Source organism: Babylonia areolata, chromosome 15 (assembly GCF_041734735.1).
Source record: "Babylonia areolata isolate BAREFJ2019XMU chromosome 15, ASM4173473v1, whole genome shotgun sequence".
Lineage (NCBI taxonomy): Eukaryota > Metazoa > Mollusca > Gastropoda > Neogastropoda > Buccinidae > Babylonia > Babylonia areolata.
Window position 1 is genome coordinate 18,798,989 of NC_134890.1, and position 19,323 is coordinate 18,818,311.

At 40.5% G+C, this 19,323-nt stretch overlaps 2 protein-coding genes across 11 annotated transcripts in view; one reads left to right on the forward strand and one right to left on the reverse strand.

The window, feature by feature from the left end:
- The window catches only part of LOC143290205 (uncharacterized), a 33,376-nt gene extending 27,928 nt beyond the window's left edge, over positions 1-5,448 (forward strand). For all 5 annotated transcript variants that reach the window (XM_076599524.1, XM_076599526.1, XM_076599528.1 and 2 more), the window contains 4 exons: positions 570-661; positions 2,489-2,605; positions 3,779-3,977; positions 5,106-5,448. In XM_076599524.1, coding sequence (XP_076455639.1) covers positions 570-661; positions 2,489-2,605; positions 3,779-3,977; positions 5,106-5,386 — 689 coding nt within the window. In that variant the 3' untranslated portion in view covers positions 5,387-5,448. The remainder of the gene's footprint in view (positions 1-569; positions 662-2,488; positions 2,606-3,778; positions 3,978-5,105) is intronic.
- A 12,945-nt stretch (positions 5,449-18,393) lies between these two features.
- LOC143290459 (uncharacterized) overlaps positions 18,394-19,323 on the reverse strand; it is a 110,824-nt gene continuing 109,894 nt past the window's right edge. For 2 of the 6 annotated variants that reach the window (XM_076599911.1, XM_076599909.1), the window contains exon 19: positions 18,394-18,867. In XM_076599911.1, coding sequence (XP_076456026.1) covers positions 18,799-18,867 — 69 coding nt within the window. In that variant the 3' untranslated portion in view covers positions 18,394-18,798. The remainder of the gene's footprint in view (positions 18,868-19,323) is intronic. The other 4 variants (XM_076599910.1, XM_076599908.1, XM_076599913.1 and 1 more) reach the window with 3 other exon arrangements.

The following is a 19,323-nucleotide window of genomic DNA, read 5'->3' on the forward strand; positions in this document are numbered from 1 at the left end:
CTCATCTACTACCTTTTGAATTATTTATTTATTGTTAATTGATACCATTTGTTTTAAATGTGAATATTGATACATAAACTAGATGTCTGTCATTACCAGTATGTGTCTTGAGTAGTCAGCCACTCAGTCAGCAAACTTATCACACTTCCCTCCTCTGCTTTTTACTTACTTCCCACCTCTGCTTTTTTCTTTAACACCTATACCACCAACCCCAGTTTTTCTTTTCCTGTGATGCATACCAGTTATATGATGAATTATGTCTGCTAACCTGTTATTGCATTGCTGGTTGTTAATTTCATTGATAGAGGTGAAGTAAACATGTAGATTATTTTTCATCTACCTGTCAAATTAAGTGTATGAAAGTCCCTTGTGTCCAACTATGACCATGAGAACAGCAGAGGAGGCAAATGCTGTCCTGACTATCTGGGCAAAATTTTGATTATAGTGGAGAGTGTCTTGCCCAAGTTACATCGCCACTCTCTTGGCCAAGAGGGTTTTAGGCCAGTCGGCGTTGGATGAGGAAAGGTAAAAATCCCCATCTTGAACTTTGTAACAATGGTATGTTACAGAGGACTTCCCCCTTCAGGAGCCAGGGTCCGTGGAGAAGAGGGATTCCATGCTGTCTGTGCCCGAACCCATGGACACGGACGAAGATACTCAGGTGATGAGGCTGACGATCTGGCAGCAATGCCACCTGTCCCCATGTCGTGGAAGTTTGTTACAACCAGTCGCAGTTTATTCCTATGGTTTTTTTCGCCAACATCAAAACTGTTTGGATGAGTTTGTTTTGGGCTAGATATGGTCTCCAGCCTTTTTTCTTGTAAGCTGGTAGTTTTTGCGATACACGTGGTGAACAGAGCACAGGTTTGGGTAGTGAGTAACACTACTAGTTTCAGGTGATGAGCCATGGTGCAAAACTGGCCTGATCTGTACGTAACAACCAAGTCTCCAGAAATAGAATTCGACTTTTGTTGCTAGTAAACGTTTGTATGCCATGTAGGTGAATGTCGTATGTGTACCGTAAAGCCACTAAAGGTAGACATTGTGTTTTGCCATGTAGGTAAACAAATGTTTGTATGTTGGTGCAGTTGCAGGCTTGAGTGTCCCTAAAAAAATTCAAAATTGTGTAAATGGAAACAATTCAAAAAGTGGTTGGCATCAATGTTAGGTGGTTATACAACTTATAGAAATAATCATTTATTCAGTCCTGTGATTTGAGCTATTGTTCAGTTAGTTCTGTGCGATGTTAACCATTGTTCAGTCAGTTCCATGTCCTCAATTCTGTGTGATGTTGACCATCTTCTAATGAGTTCTATGACCTCAGTTAGTTGTGTGCTATGTTAACCATCGTTCAATCAGTTCTGTGTCCTCAGTTGTGTGCTATGTTAACCATCGTTCAGTCGGTTCTATGTCCTTAGTTAGTTGTGTGCTATGTTAACCATCGTTCAGTCAGTTCTATGTCCTCAGTTGTGTGCTATGTTAACCATCGTTCAGTCAGTTCTATGTCCTCAGTTGTGTGCTATGTTAACCATCGTTCAGTCGGTTCTATGTCCTCAGTTAGTTGTGTGCTATGTTAACCATTGTTCAATCAGTTTTATGTCCTCAGTTGTGTGTTGTGTTAACCATCGTTCAATCAGTTCTATGTCCTCAGTTAGTTGTGTGTTATGTTAACCATTGTTCAATCAGTTCATTGTCCTCAGTTGTGTGTTGTGTTAACCATTGTTCAATGGGTTCTATGTCCTCCATTAGGTGTATGCTATGTTAATCATTGTTCAGTCAGTTCTGTGTCCTCAGTTAGATGTATGCTATGTTAACCTTTGTTCGGTCAGTTCTGTGTCCTCAGTTAGGTGTATACTATGTTAACCTTTGTTCAGTCAGTTCTGTGTCCTCAGTTAGGTGTATGCTATGTTAACCATTGTTCAGTCAGTTCTATGTCCTCAGTTAGTTGTTTGCCGTGTTTACCATTGTTCAGTCAGTTCTGTGTCCTCAGTTAGTTCTGTGTGTTGTTAACCATTGCTCAATCAGTCCTGTGACATTAACCTTAACCATTGTTCCATAAGTTGTGTGTGATGGTAACCATTGTTCAATCATTTCTGTGTATAATTATAGTATACTACAGATTTCTGTGTTAAAGTCGGGCTGCTCTCCTCACGGAGAGCACATCACTACACTGAGAACGCTGCTCTTTTTTTTCTTTTCTTTTTTTTCTCCTTCCCGCAGTTGTTTATTTGTTTTCCTATCAAAGTGGATTTTTCTACAGAATTTTACCAGGGACAACCCTTTTGTAGCCGTGGGTTCTTTTACATGCACTGCACATGCTGCACATGGAACCTCAGTTTATCATCTCATCCAAGCGACTAGCATCTAGAACACCGCTCAAGGTCTATTGGAGGGGGAGAAAATACTGGCGACTGTGCCGTGGTTCGAACCAGTGCGCTGTTAGTGTGTGTGATGTTAACTATTGTTCAATCAGTTCTATGTCCTGCAGCCCCTGCCATGCCTGCAGCCCCCTGCAGCCAGCAGTGAGGAGAAGGGGGAGGAGAGCCAGGGGAACAGTGAAGGCCAGAGTCAGATGTCCGTTGGGACCCCTCCCAGCCTGTCACTGGTGCGTATATTGATAATGGTGATGATGTGTTGATGATGGTAATGAATAATGATAATGATGAATAATTATGATAACATGATAATAACAATAGCAATAATAAATACTACCTCCGCCACTACTACTACTGCTGCTAGATATTGATAATAATGATAATGATGATGATTATAATGATGATGATAATAATAACAATAATGATAAATATTACTACTACTAGATACTGATGATAAATACAATAATGACAACAATAAAGATAAAGTATTTATATAACGCTGAATCTTACTTTGAGACAAATCAAAGTGCTTACACACCACTCATTCAGACACACGTACATGCACAGCTGTGATCCAGAGGGATGAAAGATAGCACATACAAACGTATGGAAGCAGAATGCTTGAGCAACTGTAGAGCAGGACGAGGGGAATGGGGGGATGGCTGTTTTGAAAAGAGGCAGGTTATAAGGCCAGACTTGAAAGAGCTGAGTAGAGAGATTTGACAGATTGAACAAGGGAGATCGTTCCATGTGTGGCGTCCAGAGACAGAGAAAAAAGGGCAGGCCGACTGGGGAGTGTTTGAATCTGGGAAGACAGAAACAGAGTGGATCTGAAGCTGATTGAAGAGAGTGAGATGAGGGTGCAGAAGCGAAGGCAGTCACAGAGACAGGAAGGGGTGCATTTTAAATATGAGTGTGTGCTGATGTACTTCATTCTTTGTGAGACATGGAGCCAGTGCGTGTTGTCAGGCACAATCTCTTAATTAAGATGTCAAATTCACTCATTCTACCCCACAGCTACATGCCCACAACTCCACTGGATCAGCACTACATGAGACCACTGCAGAAAAAAACCGGGTGGTTCACTAAAACAGCAAAAATTGAGGGAGAATTGTTTATTTGATCGGTCAAACAAAGCTTCATTTTCATGCTTCTGGAATCCATAAACAGTTCAGTTTAGAATGCCAACTGTACCAAACAAGAATGAACAATTTAGGTAAGTGTGTTGGTATGAGAATACTTGTACCTGGTGTACAGGGGAAGTAATTGTGGTATGAGTTAACTTGTACCTGATGTAGAATGAGTTAAAGGAAGAAAAAGAACACACACACACACACACACACACACCCATACACACCAGACAAAAATCTTTAATTTTAATTTTTTTAAATTTTCATTTGTAGCCGGCAGGTAACTGTGAGTCAGAACAGAAGGCCCAGGACGACACGTGCAACGCAGAAGCAGCAGCAGCAGCAGCCAGTGAAGAGAAAGCTGACAGTAACGGTATTACCTCTGACAACACCAGCCCTCCTTCTGCCACACCTGCTGAACTGCCGTCCGGTCCCTCTGACCTGGACTCTGCTCAGACTTTGAATGCGACAGGTGTGTGTGTGTGGGTGGTGTTTGTGGTGTGCACTGCGACTTTGAATGCAACAGGTGTGTGTGTGTGGGTGGTGTTTGTGGTATGCACTCAGACTTTGAATGCAACAAGTGTGTGTGTGTGGGTGGTGTTTGTGGTGCGCACTCAGACTTTGAATGCGACAGGTGTATGTGTGGGTGGTGTTTGTGGTGTGCACTCAGACTTTGAATGCAACAGGTGTGTGTGTGTGGGTGGTGTTTGTGGTGTGCACTCAGACTTTGAATGCAACAGGTGTGTGTATGTGGGTGGTGTTTGTGGTGCGCACTCAGACTTTGAATGCGACAGGCGTGTGTGTGTGGGTGGTGTTTTTGGTGTGCACTCAGACTTTGCGACAGGTGTATGTGTGGGAGTGGTGTTTGTGGTGTGGTCAGGACAAATGTTTTTGTGTTGAATGCAACAGGCGTGTGTGGGTGAGTGGTGTTTGTAGTGTGGTTGGGACGAATTTTGTGTGGGTTGTGGATTTGTGTGTTTGTGCCCGGGGAGGGGGGGGGGGGGGGAGTGGATGAAAAGGAGGTGAGGTCGGGATGAATTTGTGTGGTTTGCGGATGTCTTTTCAGCAACATCACAGACAGTTTTTTGATTCAGTGTTGGTTTTATGTTTTTGGCACAGAAAATTTTCAGTTGGCTTTGGAAAAAGTATGGAACTTTGTTTTTGGTCATGTCTTTGGGAAAACTTTGAATGTGTAGTCCTGTCACAGTGTGTCTAACAACAATCTGAACCTGTTCAATCAGATGAGATGATGAATCGTAGTGCCAAATGTAGTGCACGTAAAAGAACCCATGGCAACAAAAGAGTAGTTTCTATCAAAATCATGTTAAAAAAAATCAATTTGAGAGGAAAAGAAATACACTTGCAGGCTGAAAAAAGCGAAAAAGAAAAAAAAAAAGTGTGGTGCTCTCATTGTAGCGTCGCACTGTCCTTGGCGAGAACAGCCTCAATCTCACACAGAGAAATCTGTTGTGAGAACACACAACACTATGCAATACAATACAATACACTACAATACAATACAGTACAATACAATATGGTGCATGGCACAACATAATTTTCCAAACACAGCCACTGATTCCTGGTTGTCTCTCCACCACAGATCCCTGCAGTTCCAGTAACACTCCTGACCAGCCGGCAGAACTTGACCCCACGACCCTGACCCCAACCCCTGCTCCTGCCCCCGCCCCCACGCCCACCACCAGCAGCGAGGCACCACAGCCTCAAGCCCCCCTACCTGATGCCGAAACCGGAGAACCTGTTTCCACAGCGACAGTCGTCGATGCCGACATTGCTGCCGACACATCGATGGAGTCAGTGAAGGCTGAGGACCAGGAGGAACAGAAAGACAGTGAGAAGAAAGAGGAGGAGACGTCCAACTAACAAGTGTCGTTTTTACTACATGTTTTTAGATGATTGTATTTGTGGTTTTGAAAGGTCGGGGTTTTTTTTCTGTTTATTTATTCAGTCGTTTTTTTGGGGGGGTGGCGGGGGGGGGGGGGGGGGGGGGTGGTCTATGTTTTTGTTTGGTTGTGGTTTTTTGTCTTTTATCTGAGAGAGCTGCAGGAATAAAAGGTTCTCAAATGATCTTTGGTTTATTATTATGCGTTGTTAAAATAGTATTTGTACTTTTGGAAGAGCGACCTTTTTTTCCATTTTTTTGTTTTTGTTTTGTTTTTTTGTTATTGGTGGTTTTTCGTTTTTCTTGTTGTTTTATAACACTGAGTGTTAGGCCTTGTTGGATTGTCTGTGAGCAGAAAGGAGGAGAGTTTAACAATGGATGTGGTATGTGTGTTTCATGATAGACATGGTATTACTGGTTGGTTTTGGAGAAGGTGGGGGTACGGAGGGCGTCTTTGTATTTTTACTTTTTTTATTCATGGTTTTTAGAGCTCAGTTGTGTGGTTTGTGAGGAGGAGTGTGGTGTGTGTGTTTGGTATGGTTTGATAGAGCAGTCAAAGTTTAATTGTTTTTTGGAAAGATATCTACATTATTTGTTCAACATCATAAATGTTTATTTTTTTATGTCTACATTTATTTTTATATATGTATCGCTGATTTGTATTTGAGAGTGAAGGAGGTGTCGTCATGCCAGTAGGGTTGGTATGGTAAAATGTATTGCATAGGATTGGTAGTTCTGGAAAAGAGGGTGTCTTGCCTTTTATATTTTATTTTCCAGTATCATATATGTGAAGAAAGAAGGAGAGTTCCTCTTTTTAATGTGCTGTGTGTGTGTGTGTGCTGAGTGACTGCCTAGTTTCAAGACATGTATACATTTTTCAGTTTTTTCACCAATCCCTTCTCAACCTTGATACCCTTACCTCACCCTTATTGGTCAGTTCGTTAGGTTTTTATTTTGTTTTTTATTCTGAAGTTGTTGGTTGATTCATTTGTTGTTTTCTTATATTTTTTTCCTTGAATTGTTTTGATTTAGATACTTACTGGACTTTAGAGAATTCATTTATTGTGTATCTCCATAAGTTTGCTACTTAATCATTTTTTGTGAATCTTTATAACATCTGTTTTTGTTGGTTTGATGTTAGGTAAGATGGAAACCATACTAGGTGTGTGTGTTTTTTGCTTTGTTTTTATTTTTTTTTTTTTTATGTGTTTCTTTGTAACATTAATTTTGGTAAGCTGGAACCAAGACATTGAATGTTCCAGCTCTCACATTCTCTGGCATCAACTGCTTTGACGCTGCACACAGAACTAATGTTTCCAGTACCTGGGTTTCTGAAAGGCAATACATTGTGCGGTCACAGTTGTGATTGTTGGATTTTTTTTTCCTGTGCATTCACAGTTGTGATTGTGGCTGACCAGACTTTTGTGCTTCCACTCATGCACCCCCGCCCCCCCTTCTTTACATGTTGTTTTTTGTGTTTGTTTTTTTTTTTTACATTGGTTGAGCTGCTTTCTGATTTTATTATATTACTTCATGTACTGTAATTTTTTTCTGTCTGAGTGTGTGTGGTTTGAGCTAGGGGGATGTGGAGGGTGAGTGAGTGGGTGCAGTAGTAGGTTGATAATTTTTGTTGTTGCTTTCTTTTCTTTTTTTTTTTTTTTTTTTTAATTTTGATTCCATGAGGGGGTGTGTGTAGTGTTGAGAGTGGCTCTGTATCAGTATCACAATGCTTGGTAAAGTCTAACAAGGTGGTGGTTTTTATTTTTTTATTTTTAATGAATTATGCTTTTAGCTTGGCTGGGTGATCTGTGAGAAGAAAGGAGAGTCTGTTCCACCTGATGTGCTTCATATGTCTTCTCTGATGAGCTGGGGGAGAAAAAAGAAACCATTAGAAAGTGGTGTTTCAAGTCGTAAATCAATATCCAGAATGATCATCCAAAAACTGAGAAAATTCTCAGGAAATATACCACTCTAGATCGGATGTGTTTTAACCTTCCATAATTATTTCTCATCTTTTGATGATGTCATCAGTGACGTCACAATGCCTGCCCTTCTTTTGATGAAGTCATCTTTGGGAACATTAAAGAAGAAGAAAGTGATGATGTCATCCATGACGTCATTATGCCCGCCCTTCTTTTGATGATGTCATCAGTAATGTCATTATGCCCACCCTTTTGATGACATCATCAGTGACGTCACTATGCCCACCCTTCTTTTGATGATGTCATCAGTGATGTCACTATGCCTGTCATTCTTTTGATGACATCATCAGTGGTGTCACTATGCCCCTACAGGCATCACAGTCAAGGGGTAAACAAGCCCATGGAACAGAAGTTTCATTGTGCTTTTAGTTACATGACGCGTTGTCTCCATGGGTGTGACATTATCGATGGATACAGAAGTGAACATGCATCGAAAGTGCGGAGCACACATGGAGTTATAGCTCAGGCATGGAACGTCAGCAGGCAAGGCAGAGACAGACCCAACTCTTTTGTGTCGCCGATCTGAAGCACTTGCAAAGTGGCGCTGGTGGCTGTCTCCCTCTGTTAAACAAGGTCTTTGGTTGGGCCACTCAGCAGTCACGACTGACTGTCATTAAATTTTCTTTCACGTGATAAGCAAAAGCTCAGCACTGTTTTTCCTGCAGCAAGGCTTTTGAAATTATCTGTTGGTTTTTCAAAACCATCTTCCCGAATCACTTGCAGTTTTGCGGCCAAATTTCTGTAAATCAGTTTGTTTTTCTTCTTGGTAAATGGCATTGTAATCTTCTGCAGTATTTCTTGGAGTGTGCATGTGATCGTGTGGAAATAGTCACAAGAGTTGTCTGGAGTTTTTCCTGTTTGTGGCATTGGTTTTTTCCCCCTTTCAGTAGTCTTTGGAAGTTGTATAGGATCCCAGGGAATATTTCTGGATGGTTGTCTCAGTCCTTTATCAAGTATATGCCCATACTGTCCGAACCAGTTTTCTGAAATTTTTTTTAAATGTTTCACATATCTTTTTAAGATTTTCTGAGTTCTTTTTGCTGCTACTGCATTTTGTCGAAACCATTTCATGTATTAAAAAAATGCAAACACTGAATGGGGTACATACTTTATTTGTAACAATCATTAGCTCATGAAGGTTGACTGGCATTGAAAGTTCAAATGCAGTGTTCATCCCGACATTCAGAAGAGGGAAGGGAAAGTATAGTTTTTTTTACAATTTTATAGCCATTTTGGATAACAGTCATTGCTCAACTGACACTAACAGTATTTTCAGTGGCACAGACAATCCAGAAGTCACACTATTTTACAGTGCAGTATGAAATGATACTTTTTGTGTTGAACTGGTCTCGTCCAGTTCACACTGTGGTGCTTGACATACTGCAAGTATAGGAGCCAAACGGAGTATTAGTTTCACTGATGGGATAGCAGATTAACGTTGCATTATTTATAGTGTGTGTGTGTGTATATAAAAAAAAAAAATATATATATATATAAATATATATATACATATACTATTTTTTTTGTAGAGAGAGAGAACTGTTTTCCATTTGCAAGGAAGCACGCTCTCTTTTTGTGGTCAGTTAGGACCTATCACTTTTTGTAGACATGTAGCAGATGTAGTATGGCATGTATGGATAAATCTGCACACTTTCGCTCCTCCCTGAAACTGAAACTGTTAGCATTCACACAAAAATAACTTGAAAATAAAAAGTTAAAAGAGAACAAGGATTAAAATGGAGATCTTTGTTCTTTTTTTCTTTTTTAAGGACAAGTTGAAAGGATGGATAAAATAGGAAAAAAAGTCACAAAAGTTCCAGATGTGGAAAGACTGTGGGGAGAAGGGATGGTTGCTTGAAAATTTTATGACAGTGTTTTCATCATCTTATTGAAAAGCACTCACTTTTGGATTATATTAGAATGTATGAAATAACTTCCAAAAGAAAAGATCAGTATTGGCAAAGACTAGACCATACACAATTAGTGCTTTTGCATTGGAGCGGGTGAATGTGGTTGTAAATAGGTGTGTGGTTTGTTTGCAATGTGTACCCAATAACTTTTTTTACCAGTGAAAATGTACATGATGTATAACAAAAGCTCCACTGGATGTGATGCATTATTATTCTTCATTTCCTTGTCAGCGCTTTTTGGATTGGTAATGGAAAACCATTTTTTGTTTTTTAATTGTTTTAGTGTGTGTATGTGTGTGTGTGTGTGTAGATATATACATTTTTATTCCATGCTGGCCTCGTTTAAGGAGAACAAAAAGTCTGCATTCCTTGAGATGTTTTGAGTGTGTGGCTGCTTCACACTGATCGAGTCACCCAGCCTCCTCTCCGTCCCTGTGCCGTCAGTGTGAATGTTTGTGCTGAAAAGCAGCGTTTGAGGATCTTTTGTTTTTTTTATTTTGGGTGAATGCTGAGCATTGTGGTATGTACCACTTATATAAAGTGTTAATCATATGTGTGTGAGAAAATATAATACATTCTGATGTTGACTTATTTTCAAAAGTCAGATTTTTTTTGGTGTGTGTGTGTGTGAATGATTGACTTTGTTGAATGTGTGCCTCTTATTTAGAATATTGGGTCTTTTTTTTTTTTTTTTTTTTTTTTTTTTGGTGTGTAACATGTTTTTTGGTTGTTTTTTTTAATCCAAACACAAGAAGGTAGGTTAATTTCATGAGTGCTGATCCCTGCTGAATGTACTGTCATGTTTAAAGTACTAGTCTTGCGTGTGAGAAACAGTGTGAATTTTGACGCTCACTTGTTAAGCAAAAGAAAGCAGGTTCATTTGGTAACTGCAAAGTTGAAGAATGTTCATTATATTTCAAGTGCCAGTCTCATGTGTGAGAAACAGTATGAATTTTTGGCGCTCACTTATTTTTGTTTCTAAGCACAAGAAAGTAGGTTTATTTTGATGGCTGCTTGTGCTTGCACCTCATTTGACATAACAGTTTTCATATGTGAGTAAATCAATCGTTGTGGATTTTGACTCTCATTTTATTTTTAAATGCAGGCAAGCAGATTTATTTTTTAGGAAAATGCTTGTCATAAACTGCATGTACCTCATATAACCTGTTAAGTGGGTTTTTTTTTGTGTGTGTGTGTGTGTTGGAAACAGTATGAACAGTTCTATGCTCATGAATTTTTAAGCATGTTTCCACAATACGGGTCGTTGTTGTACATGAGATGTGTGGCTGTTGATTCCCCACCCCACCCCACCCCACCCCCTCCTGATGCAGACACCAGTTGCCAAGCTGACACTGCCCCACACAGTGAGCCCTGGAACGGCAACAGCACCACATCAATGGCAATAGTTACTGGCTGTGCTGTTTTGTTTTTAGCTTTGTTTCTCATTTCTGTTGTGTCTGGTTTGGGTGTCCTGTATATAACCTCCCCTTCCACCCCACACCTCAAAAAAAAAAAAAAAAAAAAATCACCCCCCAAAAATCTGCATGAAATTTTGGCCATTTGTCTAGGAAACAGTATATTAGCTGGTTCATATTGGTATGGTGGTGCTTTTTCTTTTCAGTGATTTCCCTGACATTTGATCCAGTTACAACTGCTTCATAGACATTGTGCTTTGACTAGGAAATAGATAAAAGAAAAGCACACATTGCATGCATTACCAGGTCATTCTTATTGAAGAAATTTCACAACTCAGAAACAAAAAGATATAACTTGCTGTATATTTCGATGGTAGCACACCATCTTCCTCATTCTTTTTGTTTTTGTTTTTTTCACATCTGAAAAAAAAAACAAAAAAACACCAGCACCCATTTCACTGAAACTAAGGCATGGGATGGTTCAGACTGAAGTAGAAATGTTGAAAGCAGCAGCTTCTTACACTTTAACATACAAATATGGAGAACAGCCTGTTGTGTGGGAAGATTAGGGGGGTGTGGGCTTGGAGAAGTCATTTCAGACAGAAACAGAAAACCGCAAGTCTCTTTTCCCTGCTGCTTTAAGTGTAGGGGAGAAATCCAAAGCCATGCCTCACTGGGGAGATTTTCACTTTCCAGTTGCCGCTTTACCTCCGCTTCCTATTGAGTTCCTGTTTGCTGTTGCCTTGCTGTTGCCGTGGTTACCTGTGGCTGTTCAGCTGTGTATACGCTATGTTTTGATTGGATAAAACTTTGGGTGTGGGCTGTGCGTGTTGGCCGAGCGTCATCTGTTGCAATTCTTGGCATGGAGGACTGATGTTGTTCTAATAAAAATTTTGGTTGAAGCGTGCAGCGTTTTCTTTCGTACTGGTTTTCTGCATTTTCTTCTTTTTCTTCTTCTTTCTCTTCTTCTCCTCCTTATCTTCTTCTTCTGCATTCATAGGCTGCAACTCTGAGTCTCACATTCATTTGTATACATGTACAAGTGGGATCTTATGTGTATGACCGTTTTTATCCTGCCAAGTAGGCAGCCATACTTTGTTTTCAGAGGTGTGTATGCTGGGTTTTTTTTCTTGTTTCTGTAATTTACCAAACGTTGACATTAATGTGGACATTTGGTCTTTTGCATTCATGTACACATGAAGGGGTTTCAGGCATTAGCAGGTCTGCACATCTGTTGACCTGGGAGATCAATGTTTGCTTTCAGTTTCCTTAAAAGACTTGGGAAGCAATTATGTGGATGGTACTTTGAAGTTTCTTGAATATAGTTGTTACTGCATGCAATCAACTTACAGTTCAAAGGCATGAAGTTGTGTGTCAGTGCCCCTGTTTGTTACACATTGTTAGTCTGTGGACAACTCACAGACACAGAGGACCTCTTGCAGAACACGCCTGCAGTGTGTGTACAGTACATAGGTACCCAGGTCAGAACCTGTGTAGAGTGCATATGCACCCAAGTCAGAACTATAGAGTACACATGCATCCAGGCCAGGCTTGGTTTAGAATACACATGCACTCATACCTGCAAAGTACATGTGTACTCAGTATAACTAGAGTACATATGCACCCGTCAGAGCCAATCCATGTAGAGTGCACGTGCACCCTGGAGAGAACCCTAAGGTGCACATGCACCCCGATCAATGTAGAGTACAAATGCACTGGTGAAAAAACACTATGTAGATATCTGACTGTGTTATGTGTGTGCCTGTGCCAGGATTCCTTCCCACTGGCTTCCCACCACCTTCGATAATCACCCTGCCCCACCCCTACTCCCACATCACCATCCTCCATCCCAGCCATTAGGATTAGTGATTTATCTCTGTCTGTGTATTTGTTTTTCATTTTATCACAACAGATTTCTCTGTGTGAAATTCAGGCTGCTCTCCCCAGTGAGAGCACGTCGCTACACTACAGTGCCACCCGTTTTTTTGTATGTTTTCCTGCATGCAGTTTTATTACTTTTTCCTATTGGAGTGGATTTTTCTGCAGAATTTTGCCAGTAACAACCCTTTTGTTGCCATGGGTTCTTTTACATGTGCTAAGTGCATGCTGCACACAGGACCTTGGTTTATTGTCTCATCCAAATGACTAGCGTCCAGACCACCACTCAAGGTCTAGTGGAGGGGGAGAAAATATCGGTGGCTGAGCCGTGATTCGAAACAGCGCGCTCCGATTCTCTCACTTCCTAGGCAGACGCGTTACCTCTAGGCCATCATACCACTTTAGTGTGTGTGAGGGTGCATATGTGCACATGTCTGCATGCAAGCATGTGTGCATGCAAGCATAATTGCACGTGTGCATGGTGTGTGCGTTTGTGTATATGTATAGAGAGAGGGAGAGACAGACAGACAGACATACAAACAAGGCAGAGAAACAGAGTTCCAAATCGTCAGTGTGATAGTGAGTATTCAGTTCATTGTAAAAGACTGGAAATGCAGGCAGGAAATAGACAGATACAAGTAAGATGTCCTTTTCCCACCCTAACAACTGCATTGCTATCTTTGACAACCACGTTTTCTGTAACATTTTCTGTAACACATACACACACAGGACCACGTGCAGACCGCAGCTGCTCTCAGGTCAGTGTACAGCACGTATGTACCCAGGTCGAACCTGTGTAGAGTACATATGCACCCAAGTCAACCATAGAGTACATATGCACCAGGTCAGACCGGTATAGAGTACACATGCACTCATGTCAGAATCAGTAAAGTACATGTGTACTCAGATTAGAACTGTAGAGTACACACACACACACACACACACACACACACACTTTCTTGCAAAAATCCCATCAGATAGAAACAAGTACCCATCCTCTACATATGCAACAAGTTTATTTAGCATAATTATATTCTAAAGACTTTCTCCCTGTCACCCCCCCCCCATCCCCCCACCCCCCCACCCCATTCATTACCCTCTGCCATAAAAATGGGTATAATATCACAGTTTACTCGTGTTCACTGGTACATTTCTATGCATTAATATGTTTGCAACACTGAAAAACCCACTTCGATTCAGGCACTTTACCTGTACGAGGCCTTTCTTTGTACCCTGTTCCAAAAAAAAAGACCTGCCATAAAATTGTAAATATTGAGATTACTGGTACTCAAAAGGTGGCCTCCAGTGGAAGGCATGTTATAACAATATCTGGATTTTCTATATATCATTTCTACATAAACTCAGGTTTGTGACAAAAACACAGGATCTATCAAGATGATAAAACTGTTCATTGAATATCTTCCATCACCTGATTGTATTTTCTCTCAACGAATGTATCCGAGACAATTTTCAACCCATTTCTAGGCGGAGGATCACATGATACATGCATAGATCAGTTGTAATAATTGATATAATGCAGGTGTTTATGAATAATACAATGCATGCCACCAAGAAAGCAGTGAGGAACATTCATTCCAAAAGCATATGCCAGTGTCGCTTGTTAAAACCGTGTCATTCCAAATAGGGGAAACATAGGCGGTATAAATGTATGAATAGTACTAACAAACAGCTTACACTAAAATGAAATAAATAGATTTTAGGCAAGTTCCTTGTGAGATGACAATATACATTTTGCTTTCAATGAAAAATAAAAACACAGCATGCATTAAAAAAAAAAAAAAAAAACCAGTAAACATTCTACTTCATTGTACATGATATACCTCTTTTTTTTTCTTCTTTTTTTTTTTTAGGAAAAGGAAGTGACTATGTACATGACTGCTTCTCTCCCACACCAGTTTGTATACATTCTTCCTGCTCCGTGCACAGACACACACACACACACACACACACACAATATGTTGACAGTCTATCGAATCAGCCTGAATGAAGATAAACCGAGGTCCTGTGTGTTGCACGCATACTTGGGACACAAAAAGAACCCCTGGCAACAAAAGTGTTGTCCTCTGGCAAATTTGCTAAGGAAAAAATCTAGTCTGATGGGTACACAAATAATACATCATGCACTCAAAAGTCTGGCTGTAGCGCGCTGGGTTATGCTGCTGGTCAGGCATCAGCCTAGCAGATGTGGTGTAGCGTATACGGATTTGTCCGAACCCAAGACGCCTCCCTCAGACAGTGAAATTGAAATGTTTTGATTTTTGATTGCCAGATGCCATACCGATCCCTTCCATTAACACCCTCACCCTCTTCTCCTACGTGACCCGCCCCCATAAATATTTTAATGAACAAAAAGCACCAACAGCGATGACATTGCCAACATGAATATCACCGCTCATCTGGTCCCTGCATCACTATCACAAATGATGTGATGGAGAACCACTGAAATAGCAAACCAAGTCAACATCAAACCACGCAAAAATACAAACGATCACGGGTACTTATTCGGAATTTATCACAGATGCATTGATCTTTCTTTCCAGATGGTATCTCCAGTATTCTCCATGACAGCTCATCAGTATCAAACGACACCCATATACGTTTTAAAGAGTATACAAAAATTAATAAATGTCACACGCCTCCACTCTGGGAGGCACGCTCACTCAATCTGGCTCCGTGACTGATCCATTATTGTCGTTAGTAGGGGGCTTAGTAGGTGGTGCCCTAAGTACGTTGAATCAGAAAAGGCACCACTGAACACCACCGAAGTGACTCAGCTGCAGTGCAGGGTCTCCTCTGGTGTGTGACCTCCTGGCGACCTAACATCGATGGTTCCCTGCGGACTGCCGACGGTGGAACTGTGACGGACGAACCCGGGTGTGGCCGTGTATAGGGGAAATCTAAATGAGCGGCGTGGGAAGTAATGCCACTGAAATGGTGCAGATGATGGGGCAGCAAAAAAACAACAAAACAACAACAACAAAAAACAAAATAAAACCAACCCCCCAAAAAAACAAACAAACAAACAAACAAACAAAAAGAAAAAACACGCTACTTCACAATAATGTGTCAGCTGTTTGTGCGTAAATATGAGGAGGAAAAGTACATGAAGAGAAAATATTTTTATTTGTAAAAGTATAATGCTGTAAAAAAAAAAAAAAAAAAAAGAAAAGAAAAAAAAAGTAGGTATATATCATGAAATAAAAATACTAAACCAATATCATATGCTGGCGTTTCGTCTTCATTTTCTCCTCCCTCTGCACTTCTTTCTGTCTTTCTTCTTTCCTTCCGCTCTCCCCCCCCCCCCCCACCCCCCTCTTCTCGTCTCTCCCATGCATGCTCCAACCAGAAACCATTATTGTATATATGGTATCTTTCTTATATATATATATATATATATATATATATATATATATATATATATATATATATTAGAGGATGGGCGACAAGGTTTAATTATACAAGTTTCAGTTTCAGTTTCAGTAGCTCAAGGAGGCGTCACTGCGTTCGGACAAATCCATATACGCTACACCACATCTGCCAAGCAGATGCCTGACCAGCAGCGTAACCCAACGCGCTTAGTCAGGCCTTGAAAAAAAAAGTAAAAAAAAGTGAATAAATAATAGATAAATACATTTTTTTTTTAAAAAGAAAGGTGATTAAATAATAGATTAAAAAAAAACAAAAAAAAACCAACCTACTACCACTACTAATAATATGTATGAGGCGCAAAAACTTCATGAAGTCAACTATAAGCGTACATAAATAAGTAAATAAATACATAAATAAATAAATAAATAATTATAATATATAAAAAAAAAGAAAAGAAAAAAGGTAGTAGTAGTAGTAGTAGTAGTAGTAATAATAATAATAATAATAAATAAATAAATAAATAAAACAATGATGATAAATAAGCAAATAAATGTAAAACATGGAGACACACATTCCCTCATACACCGACATATGCATAACAGATATGCACCAAACATGCAGTTTCACAGATATGAAAGCACAGACAAATACACATAAACGTACATGAGCCCCAACACACACACACACACACACACACACACACACACACATTATTATTATTATACAACGCCTGTCAGTCCGGACAAACAGTAGTAGATGGTTCACACTGAGAACATGCAAAACTGTGCATTAGCAAACCACAAAGGTAACATTACATGGCAAAAACAAATACAAAACAAAGCAAAAAATATAAGACTACGAAGAAGAAGCAACCAAGAGTACATCGGAACATCATATGATTGTACAGTTTATCGTTCGGTAGTAAAAAGGTAACACCCTTACGTATCCACTTTCAGCAGTGTTTTCCACATTCATGCATGGTGTGCAATAATTCTGTTCATATGTGAAGAAAAAATTATCAGTTGGCCCGAAGATATCAGTACAACAATCTAAAAGCATCACCCCCTTGTTCAACCCATCCACACACACTTTAGCACTGGCACGCACGCGCGCGCGCGCGCCCACACCCACACACACACATGCACACATACACACTCACACATGCGCACACACACACACACACACACACACACACACACACACACTCCCATAATTGTGTGCACACACACAGGACGTGATTATTTTGCCCTTTGCCATAAATCGATCTCTTCTCCATTCTGATTCCCCCTCCACACACACACACACACACACACACACACACACACACACACACACACACACACACTTGTATCCTCCCTTTCATTGAGATTAATTTAGAAAAACAACCACCATTCAGTGACACTGATAAACTGGGCGGTGCATAATGATACACCTCTATAACTAGCATACCAATCACTACAGGTGCAGACAGTCGAACAACTGCTAATTTATAATTATTGTCATCACAACAGCGCCGTTGAGTCATAAAATACGAGTTACATTTAAAGCTGGATGGGCACATGACACTGCTACACTACGTCAATCTCAGAAATTACCTGAATGTCCCCACTAAGCAAAAATTAATCATAAACTTCGGTTTGGGGTGGGTGGAAGGAAAAAAAATGTGTATGGTGGTGGTGGTAGTCAAACAATCAAATCATTAGGTGTCTAAAAAAAAAAAACAATAAAAAAATAAAAGAAAAAAAAAGAAAAAAAAAGTAAGTGCATAGTCTCAGACATGGGCAACTTTGATGGTGTTTTTTTTGTTTTTTTCAATGTATCATTTTTACATCAGGTTTCATTGGCAGAAGACTGAAGAAACAAACCCCAACAAAATAAACAATGCAAAAATGCTATCACATCTGAATAATAACAACAAAAATCGTATCACAGAAAATGGTCTCATTCAACGATGTTTGATTATCATCAATAGTCGCAGTTGGACACACACAGTCAGAGAGGGCATCAGTGTTAGTGTTTGTGTGAGGGGTGTGCGTCTGTGTGTGAGGTGTGGGTGAGAGAGAGAGAGAGAGGAGAGAGAGAGAGAGGGAGAGAGAGGGGGGAGGAGAGACAGAGGGAGAGAGAGACACACACAGAGAGACACAGACAGGGAGAGGGAGAGAGAGAGGGAGACAGAGAGAGAGAGAAAGAGATGGAGAGAGAGAGAGGGAGAGAGACAGAGGGAGACAGAGAGAGAGGGAAAGAGAGGGAGAGAGAGAGAGAGAGAGGGAGATAGAGACAGAGAGAGACACAGAGAGAGACAGAGAGAGAGGTGGGGGGAGAGAGAGGAGGAGAGAGAGAGAGGGGAGGGAGAGAGACAGAGAGAGAGACGGAGACAGACAGAGAGAGAGACAGAGAGAGGGGGGAGAGAGAGAGACAGAGAAAGGGGGGAGAAAGACAGAGACACAGGGAGAGAGACAGAGAGAGGGAGAGAGAGAGACAGAGAGAGAGAGAGAGCGAGACAGAGAGAGACAGAGACAGAGAGGCAGGGGGCAGGCAAACAGACGAGGCGGAATGTGTACCCTGGGGTTATTAATAAAAGCACAACAGCCAAAATCAGTCACAGAGACATTTTGTTTGTTCACTCTTTGTTTGTTCTTTTCTTTGTTGTTTTTTTTCCCTGTGTTTGTTCGTTCTGTGTCTTTCGTTCAGTTCCTGGGTCCCGACTGGTGCACTCTCTTTCACTCAGCACGTGAACTTCGTGTGGGCCGCGCTGTGTGTGTATATATATATGTAAATATATGTAGTCTGTGCACACGTTTCCACAGCCGTTGTCGACCTATCGCTGCGTTGTGGCCGCGTCTCTCAGTCTCTTGATGTACTCTGCTCCCCATTCCCGTATAAGGTTCTGGGTGGACAAGTCACAAGACAGCCATTACCATTGTTCGACATCAATGGATCAAGAATCACGAATCTCTCTCTCTCTCTCTCTCTCTCTCTGTGAGTGTAAAGATAAGATAAGATAAGAAGATAAGAACAACTTTATTATCTCCAACTGGAGAAATTTGGATAGGTGCATTATCACAACATAGACAAGTAAACAACATGGGGACCACAACTGTAAAAGTCAACAACAGCTTTTACGAATATTACGAAGATACAAATGTAAAAAAAATACCACATACACCGTTTCATACATACATCCACACACTGCAGGTAATAACTAGTATTCTTAATGTAAAAACCGAAAGAATTAAGAAACATTATTTGAATATAATTATAAACATAGCCAACTATACTGCACGTTGATTATAATAGACAGATAAGATAAGAATAAAGATAAATTGCGGAAAACCGCAACCAG